This window comes from Lolium rigidum, chromosome 1 (assembly GCF_022539505.1).
Source record: "Lolium rigidum isolate FL_2022 chromosome 1, APGP_CSIRO_Lrig_0.1, whole genome shotgun sequence".
NCBI lineage: Eukaryota > Viridiplantae > Streptophyta > Magnoliopsida > Poales > Poaceae > Lolium > Lolium rigidum.
The window spans coordinates 309072492-309081505 of record NC_061508.1 but is presented as its reverse complement, the minus strand read 5'-3'; the positions used below and the strand labels follow the sequence as shown (position 1 = coordinate 309081505).

General features: G+C 48.6%; 2 protein-coding genes and 1 non-coding gene across 3 annotated transcripts; 1 reads left to right on the top strand and 2 right to left on the bottom strand.

Moving 5' to 3' along the window:
• Positions 1-2697: 2697 nt before the first annotated feature.
• On the top strand, positions 2698-4211 carry LOC124661355 (probable serine/threonine-protein kinase PBL17). Its single transcript, XM_047199221.1, has 4 exons — positions 2698-3159; positions 3244-3379; positions 3472-3605; positions 3708-4211. The coding sequence occupies exons 1-4, from the start codon at positions 2698-2700 to the stop codon at positions 4209-4211; spliced, it is 1236 nt and encodes a 411-aa protein (XP_047055177.1).
• A 191-nt stretch (positions 4212-4402) lies between these two features.
• Positions 4403-4474, bottom strand: TRNAH-GUG. The gene has a single exon. It is a non-coding gene; the product is annotated as a tRNA-His (tRNA).
• Positions 4475-4887: 413 nt separating this feature from the next.
• On the bottom strand, positions 4888-8408 carry LOC124684121 (protein APEM9-like). The gene is made up of 6 exons (XM_047218511.1): positions 8236-8408; positions 7620-7784; positions 6113-6190; positions 5746-6025; positions 5259-5632; positions 4888-5155 (listed from the first exon to the last, which is right to left on the bottom strand). The coding sequence occupies exons 1-6, from the start codon at positions 8292-8294 to the stop codon at positions 5026-5028; spliced, it is 1086 nt and encodes a 361-aa protein (XP_047074467.1). The 5' UTR covers positions 8295-8408; the 3' UTR covers positions 4888-5025.
• Between the last annotated feature and the right edge of the window lie 606 nt (positions 8409-9014).

Sequence of the window (9014 nt, the reverse complement as noted above, 5' to 3'; positions counted from 1 at the left end):
TCGATAAACCTTGGTTTCTTACTGAGGGAAAACTTGCTGATGTGCGCATCATACCTTCCTCTTGGGGTTCCCAACGAACGTGTGTATTACACGCCATCACCCCTCTAACAATTATCAACTATCTTTCGCTTTCCTTTTTCTTTTAGGGGATATAGTTTTGGCATATAGTTTCGGTAATTTGAAACGGCCCAAAAGTAGTATAATTTCGGTATAAACATGAGGCATACATATTTGCGGATTTCGGTGAATGCATTATTGACACCCCTCTAACAATTATCAACTATCTTTAGCTTTCCTTTTTCTTTTAGGGGATATAATTTTGGCATATAGTTTCGGTAATTTGAAACGGCCCAAAAGTGGTATAATTTCGGTATAAACATGAGGCATACATATTTGCGGATTTCGGTGAATGCATTATTGTCACCCCTCTAACAATTATCAACTATCTTTCGCTTTCCTTTTCTTTTAGGGGATATAGTTTTGGCATATAGTTTTGGTAATTTGAAACGGCCCAAAAGTGGTATAATTTTGGTATAAACATGAGGCATACATATTTACGGATTTCGGTGAATAGATTATTGGGAGCCCTAGATTATTTGTCACCACTCTAACAATTATTGGGAGCATTCCAATATAGTTGGTAATTTCGGTGAATGCACACACTAACTATGAAAACAACTACAAGTACATGTAACTGAATAATGAATTTGTAACAAGGTATCCCTTGTAACAACTTCTAGCGCCTGGTGAGCAATGATAAGAATCCGATCGCAATTATACAACAGAAAAAACAACCAGCCATCAGATTATCTTGCTTCTTCAACTCGATTAGCTGCATTAACTGCTTGTTCATTTTCTTCAGTTCTCCCTTCACTTCCACCAGTCCTGCATTGGGAGCATTAGGCATAATCGGAACGACTCCTCTCTCCGCCGTATTCTCTACAGCAAGTCCCCCCTCCCAAATTGCGCTCCCCAATAGCGCCAATTGATTCCTGCAATTGAAGCCTACGAACGTACACATCGATCCACTCGAAATGCCGCATTTCTTCGGGATCTGAAAACAACAACGGGAACCCTAAATCCCAAATTCGAGGGAATAGCAAGAAAATCGAGAGAAAACAGAGAAATTGGAGCGAGATCTAACCTTATCCCCCTCTCTATATGGCAAGCTCTCGCATGCAAGGAACTCACGTCCACGGTTGCCGTTCTCGTCCGTCTTACAGATCGACCGCTTCAGAGGCTCCTAGCGTGGGCAGTCAGGGCATCTTGTCAAAGGCACGGGTCCATACTGCGGCCATGAAGAACGGGAGGTCGAAGAGAAACTAGACATCACCCGCCTGCCGGAGAAGAAGAACAATGGGGCGCGGGGAAGAAGAACAATGGGGCTGCCGCTGGCGGAGAAGAAGAACAATGGGGCGCGGGGAAGAAGAACAATGGGGCTGCCGCTGGCGGAGAAGAAGAACAATGGGGCGCGGGGAAAGAAAGGGGAAGCAATGGCACGGGCACGGGGCTGGCTCGGGCTCCCATTTTGCAACGGCCACCTGGGTAAGCTGTGGGTCCGGTGCACTAACATGGACAAGTTGTGGGTCCCACGATGATCTGGATAAGTGAAGACGTGTCCACTGCGGGGCACCAACAGCGGCCCCACTTGCCAGCACCAACCAACGTCAACTAAACGGGAATCCTCCGTCCGAGCTCCTTCTGCGGGTTTCAGACAAGGACTTGGGGAAAACTGAGGAAAAACTAAGGGGCTGGGGAAAACTGAGCACAACTAAGGAGCCAGGGGCACGAAAATAGAAATCCCTTATTTGTAAGTTGTCTTCTATTCTTTCAAGAGTTTGTAATAAACATTGTATTTGTCTATCTATGGAATAAAATGATATTTCCTTCTTTATGTCTGTGTTCGTACATTCATTTGAGTTAAATTGAATTCAATTTGAATATAGGATTCAAACTACATTTTGAATTCAAATATTCCGATTGTGTTAATGTCTTGTCCATATTTTCCCTTTTGTGAAAATGTTCACAAAGTACATCTCAAGATTAACACACGCTCCTGATGATTAAATGCGTTAATCATTAAGAGTGAGGTGTGATCTCGATCACTTTGAGATTTTAAACAAAAAACCAAATAATTCCCATCAATTTCAGATGCTTGCAATGAGATTCGTAATTCAGATGCTTGCAATGAACTCAAGTATATTTGTTTATTAAAACAGCATGTACTCTTTGAAACTGAGTGAGAACGCCGGTGATAGAAGTATTTCTTTGAATGTGACGCCAAGCGCGTAGATGGCGTAGATGGCCTAGGCAGGGGCTGTGTATTAGCGGTGATAGAAGTATCTTCTTTGCCATCAAGCGTCGCACTTTGCCCCTCCTCCGACTCCGAGGATGTGCGGGAGGATTGCCCGTCATCTCCCGCCATTTTCGTTGGCACGACGATGCCCTGGAGACCAACAGACGTGCGCGTGCGCGGGTCCCAAATTAAGGCAACCCCAATGGACGTACCGCGCTCTCCGACCATTCCTCCCGTCGCCTCTCTCCACATCTGTCCGGGCGTGCGGGCGGGCGGAGGCTGCCATTGGCCTCCGCCGCCACCGCCCGGACCTCGCCGGTCGATCACCCAATCAACCCACCATCACAGTCGACGTACCCCGGTAAACGTGCACGCGGGGTTGTATACCATCTCTTCCGAAGATGCATCGCTGGCTCATCTCCAGCTGCGGCGACATGCGGCCGGTCCGCCGCCGCGTCCAAGACCAACAAGGTACCTACGCGCGCCCTCGCATGCATGCTCAGTTTCCGATCGCTCTCCGACGTGCACCATTGAGCATTGTGTTCGTACTTCGTGCAGACGAGCCGCGGCCGCGTCCGCGGCGCGCGGCGGCGTCGTCCACGCCTCGGCTGCGGAAGACGAGCTCGGAGCCGATGATGCTGTTGGTGCCCAAGGACCTGGCGGAGTTCCGGGCGATGTCGGCGTACGGGCACCTGAGGCTCTTCACGCACGACCAGCTCCGGCAGGCCACGGGCGAGTTCAGCCCGACGCAGATCATCGGGGAGGGCGGCTTCGGGGTGGTCTACAAGGGGATGGTGGCCGGGGCGGAGGTCGCCGTCAAGAAGCTCAACCCGGATGGCATCCAGGGCGACCGGGAGTGGCTGGTCAGTTCCACACCTGTCGATCGATGGATCTGTCCACTGTGCTTCAATTCATTGATGTGTCGAAATTGTTTGTTTGCGTTGCAGACGGAGGTGAGCTGCCTGGGGCAGTACAGCCACCCGAACCTGGTGGAGCTCATCGGGTGCTGCTGCGATGACGACCACCGGCTGCTGGTGTACGAGTACATGGCCAAGGGCAGCCTCGAGAACCACCTCTTCCGCCGTAGGGACACTTGCATAAACCTGCTTCATTTTTCTTGCTAATTCCTGCTCCCTAACGAGACGCGTCATCCACTGCTGAATCTCTTTTATCAGGGGCGTGCAGCTTGTCGTGGACGACCCGGGTGAAGATCGCCCTGGACGTGGCCAGGGGACTCGCCTTCCTCCACGGCGCCGAGCGGCCCATCATCTACCGCGACTTCAAGACCTCCAACATCCTGCTCGACGCGGTCCGTCCTCTCCTTCCCCGATCATGGACATCAAAGTGCTGATATTCAGAGTTCAGTTGATCAATCTGAATCTTACATTCTCGCTGTGTTTCTTGGCTGCAGGATTTCAAGGCGAAGCTGTCGGACTTCGGGCTGGCGAAGGAGGGCCCGGTGGGCGGGAAGACGCACGTGTCCACGCGGGTGATGGGCACCTACGGCTACGCGGCGCCGGAGTACGTGGCGACGGGGCACCTGACGGCGATGAGCGACGTGTACGGGTTCGGGGTGGTGCTGCTGGAGATGCTGGTGGGGCGGCGGGCGCTGGAGCCCAGCAGGGCCGGCCGGGCGGGCAACCTGGTGGACTGGGCGCGGCCGATCCTCATCCGGGGCAAGAAGCTGGAGAAGATCGTGGACGCCAGGATGGAGCGGCTGGGGCCCTACTCGGCCAGGGCGCTCGAGCGGGTGGCAAGGCTGGCCTACGACTGCCTCAGCCAGAACCCCAAGGTAAGGCCGGCCATGGGCAGGGTCGTGCTCGTCCTCGAGGACGCGCTCGCTGCCAGAGTGGAAGACGACGACGTCGTGCGCCGCGACGGCCGTGACAGCGGCGACGCGTCTCCGGCGCGGTGATCGATGTGATCGAACGTGATGTGTGTATATAGATGTTTTTTGGTCGTACGTGCGGTGCGTACGGAGAGCTGTAGTAGGGGTGTGTGATTTAAATGTGGAGATAATCGATTTGATCAATAAAACGCGACGATGATGATGTGATGATACAAGAACAGACGAATGTCTCAAAAAAATTGAGCAAAAAGGAAATGTGTGGCTGCTGGGATTCGAGCCCAGGTCTCCACGGCCACAACGTGGAATTCTCACCACTAAACTACAGCCACATTGATGTACATTCTCAACGGTTTAGAAATTTAGCTTAGTTCTTCAAACATATCCTGAGGCTTGTAACAATACACCGAGGCATTGGTACCGAGATCAACTGAAACCGATCCTGACTAAATCCTTCATGCCCAATCGACACCGATCAAGCAAGTACACTGTGATGCTCATTTCTTACAAACTGATGTTAAAAGATTGCTGACTCCTGAGCGCCAGCACTTTTCTTATGTGAACCAGCTTCTCACTCACACATGACTTCTGCAGCATTCGTAGGACATCTACGGGAATAGCATCGGTGCATACAATTACCCAGTCCGCCGGACTCAATTGGTAGCTGCAACTTACCCAAACTAAACCCGGCTGAACAAACAGAACAGGAACAAAGTCCGAATCAAAATTCTCAAGCCAGGTATGGTGCCAAAACTAGACCATTGCCACGATATATTTAGCAGCCTTGCTTTATTATTCCCATCCATTTATCAAGTGTGCTAGATTACAATTCGGGTATTGCTAGTTACAGGTTGGGATGCATAAGTACATCGTATCAGTTGTATCACCAGCTTCCACGAGGGGCCTGTGGCGTCTGCTGAACAGCGGCTAGCGGGTTCATCTGCACGGAGAAGGCGAGTTGCAGGGCATCGAGGAACGCTCGTCGCAGGGAAGAAGCTTGCTCGAATATAGCCCTGTCCAGTGCAGATTTGAATTATGAAAAATGTTCACCTAGGTCACTAAAACACATAAGATACTCTGGATCATTCGAAAGTCGCAAGTAGATAAAACCTTTACCTCTTCAAGCCGGCACCTTTCCTCCGGAGAACATAGAGTGTAGAGAACAACAGCGAGAACAGAAGCATCAGTTTACCACTTGGCAGAACGATATGTGTTTTGCCAACCTTTACCCGAACTGAATGAAACCACCAAAACACGGGATCGAATTTATTTGTGACGTGCTGCAGGGTAGGTTCGATGGACTTTGGTAAGCCATGTGTTTTCCCATTGGGTGCACGTGTGGTGCTTGTTGGAGCATCCTCCGGTGTTGGTGGTGTTTTGTCGTTCACAGAAGCAGAAAGGTTCCTTTCTGCTGACTGTTTTGCCCCTGTAGCAGCTGATGACTTTTTCTTCGCGGCTGCTTGTAATGTATGAAGTTTTTTTAGTAGTTCCTGTAAAGAAGAATCAAGATACAGGAAATGCAAACGTGGTACGTAGTAACTCCTAACTTCGAAATTGGAATGCTGTAGTATCTATTATTAACATGCTCCATCATTATAAATACCTGTCGATCTTGTTCAGTTAATTCTGCCTTTTCTACCCATGCGATGGCACTTGCAGGCTCATTGGAGGCAATGCCAAGAAACGTAACTGTATACAATTCTGCGACCTCCAAATACTCTTCAGGTGCCATAGTTGATGTAACAATAAGACCATCTGAGGATCTTTCCTGTCCTCCATTCAAAACATAAACCTGATCATCTGTATATCTCCATTGAGCAAGGTACTCCTCAAAGACTGGTCGAAGGTCAGGCCCAGATCCTTCAGCCGTTAGCATGGTAGCCCTATAAGAAAGATACTTGTCAATGATACAGAAAGGGGGACACACTGAGCAAAACCAAGAGCCTATAAGAATTCTGTGTAATATTTACCCTGTCAGGAAAACTTTCACTGGTACTGATGCCACTGAACCAAACATAGCTTTAAGCTGAATAAACATCTCAGATGTCCTGGAACAGTATGTGTTAAACATATTAGAATAAGAACCAGATACCAAAAGTTATGCAAATGCTCTGCAATAACGCATAAAGTGTTTGTGAACCTACATATCTACAAAGTTCACTTAAGGACTTCAGTATATAGGATATGACATTTCGCAAGAAAAAAAAATATAACTGAATCTATCTACAATCTTCATTTGGCCCTTTTTAGGGAAGGTAATAGTTGGGGCAAGAATGCTGGGAGTACATGATACAATTCATTTCAGAAAAGTAGTAAGCACACTAAGTTTAGAGAGGTGCTTCTATGCTTCTCCAAATATCTATTTGCACTAATCTCAAAGTTTTACTAGCGCAAATTGGTCGTGTAACATAGCATTAGGGTCCGCAACCCAAGTCCAAACCCACTAGATCTGGGTTCTTCTTCACCCCATGATATGTATCCATTGTCGTCCATGGCCTTCCCTCAACCTGACATCGCTGTCACCAGCACTCCATTACTAATGATGCCTCCAGTTACAACCCAGCATCAACATGGAGCAGATAGCCTACTGTGAAAACGACAGTAACAAGCTAGCTACTATGTCGCCTCGACCTCCACGTCCTGAGCAAGACCCTTGATGGCGGCGGCGCTACCGAGTGTGCTTACTGGTGGGTGAAGGTATCTTAAATAAGGAAGGAGTTTGGCAGATCACAGATGCTTCTCCATTAGTACTTGTCAAAGCATCACCGCCGCAGGTGGACAACCATGATGTGTAGAAGTAGCAGGCTGCAGAACACAAAGGCACGCAGCAGCGGGCAAGCAAAATTATGGGTACAAAGTAGCAGTGCACTACTTCATCTCCCTCCTCTCCATTTTGTTGCTGCCTTGATCATCCATGGCCTTAATTCTTTTTACCCATTGCTCACTTGTCTTCTCCATGTCCGGTATGTAAACATGGCGTCAGCCCACGATTAGGCAGTTGTTGTTCTTAAGAATGTGCATATGGGTTCTCGAACTGGGGGCGAGCGTATAGATTTAGTTGGATATCAATCAAATTTCAACACGAATTTTTTCCCTTCCTTGCAAAAAGCTAGGTGGTTACGCAGTTAATAGTAGCCTCTTTTTTGACTTTAACGCTTATGCAGATTTTTTCCGGAAAGCATATAAGCATTCTTAAGTTAGCCGCTTTTGGTATGTTAGCGGTATTAAAAACTTCTAATCAACATCCATTCCTTATTACAGCACATAGAAAAATACTGAAAATTGAATAGACCACAAGAGGAAGACCCTGGGGCTTACCGGCTAGCACATGTGATGGTGTGCTAGGCAGCCAGAGTTCGAGACTTAACACCGTCTTAATGAAATACAACAGAGGGTTTCTCCCCCAGTTGGTTCGTTTTTCTCTGATAGAACACAAGGGCTTTAGCACGACAAAGGGAGGAAACGCCAATAATTTACCTTCTGAGCTCTTTAAGTGCCTGAATGAGCACCATCCCAGCTAACTCAAGCATTTCCAAGAGCTCATCGGCGTCGTGTACCTCCCGCACCGCCTCCGCTCGAATTTGATCAGAGAAGGATAATGCAGTCAAAATCGCCTGGTCGAATGATCCGCTGACCAGATAGCTGGGCCACGATGATGTAAACAACCATAAGTGAACAAGTTCCAATATTATTGTTTCCCCTTTTGGAACATTGCATGCTTTACCAAAACGATAAGCACAATAATACAACGTGGTCTGCTCCTCCAATCTAAGAGTCATCAGAAATCAGAAGAAAGAAAGTTACAAATTAGTACGGCAGACCTAGCAATTATTATGGCAAGCATGCTTATTGACTAGTCCGAGTAAATCTCATGTCTTCTTAAACTTAGAAATTGAAGGAAATTAGATACCATAGGCTGTTAGCTAGCAAGTTGTAGAAGGACAATCATAATTCGTCCATTCAATTGCATGGTGATGAGCAAGCAGCATGAACAAGTACCCGAACAACTACGACCACAGACCACATGGATAGAAAACGAAGTGGCAAGACAATCAAGTAGTGAGAAGCGGGGCAGAATGAGAAGGAATCTAACCACTCGGCGTCGTCGATTTGCTTCCAGAGATCCGATTCCTGGGCCGCGGAAGTCCCCATGATTCACGGTCTCCGCCTTCACGCCGCGAGTATGTAGCAGGCTAGTCCTTTTCACCCGCCGGAGAGCGGCGTCCTTGGGGGAGACGCGCCACCGCTGTTTGCTGCTACGGATAGAGGGTAGAGATGGTTGGGAACGGAGTCAAGAGGAACACAGAGCGGGTGCAGATAGAAAATTGCGGTGGGATACGGAGCGGATAGCTGATGCGCAGCTTCGACTGACCGAGAAAAGATTCCGAGACGCCTCCCAGTCCTTGACGTCGGCGAGCTCCGGCGGCGGTCGGAGCGGGGCGGAGCAGAGCCGCGCGGCCGAAGTCGTCGGCGTTCTCTGACGGGGACGGCGGGCTCCGGTGGAGTTGCGCGCGGGCCGGGCCGGGGAGAGTTAGAGTTGGGGGCAGGCGGCCTAAACGGGCCGACTGTGGAGGGTTATTCTTGAACGAGCCCCGTGCTCCCAGCCCACGTAGTATTGTGTCCTTAATAATTTTGAAAAATGGATAAAAATAATAATTCAAAAAAAAGTCTACCTCAAAAAATATTCAAAAAAAGAAGGGATAAAGTTGGAAAACCCAATTTATCGCTTCAGTGTGTAACTGTGTATATCGGTGGGATTGGAAAACAGCATAATGCCGATCGTGCACCACACTGCATCTTGCCTAAGATTACTCAAGGGTCGTAAAAGCCTCTTGGACCCGAATTTCCAATTTGATATAGCTAAGCTTGACT

Excerpts from the sequence above, each read along its gene's own strand:
- LOC124661355 (XM_047199221.1), top strand. The coding sequence starts at position 2,698 with ATGCATCGCTGGCTCATCTCCAGCTGCGGCGACATGCGGCCGGTCCGC. Across the intron at positions 3,160-3,243 it reads AGGGCGACCGGGAGTGGCTG|ACGGAGGTGAGCTGCCTGGG; the intron begins GTCAGTTCCACA and ends TTTGCGTTGCAG. Across the intron at positions 3,380-3,471 it reads CGAGAACCACCTCTTCCGCC|GGGCGTGCAGCTTGTCGTGG; the intron begins GTAGGGACACTT and ends CTCTTTTATCAG.
- LOC124684121 (XM_047218511.1), bottom strand. The coding sequence starts at position 8,294 with ATGGGGACTTCCGCGGCCCAGGAATCGGATCTCTGGAAGCAAATCGAC. Across the intron at positions 7,785-8,235 it reads CAAATCGACGACGCCGAGTG|CTATCTGGTCAGCGGATCAT; the intron begins GTTAGATTCCTT and ends ATCGTGGCCCAG. Across the intron at positions 5,633-5,745 it reads TAACTGAACAAGATCGACAG|GAACTACTAAAAAAACTTCA; the intron begins GTATTTATAATG and ends TCTTCTTTACAG.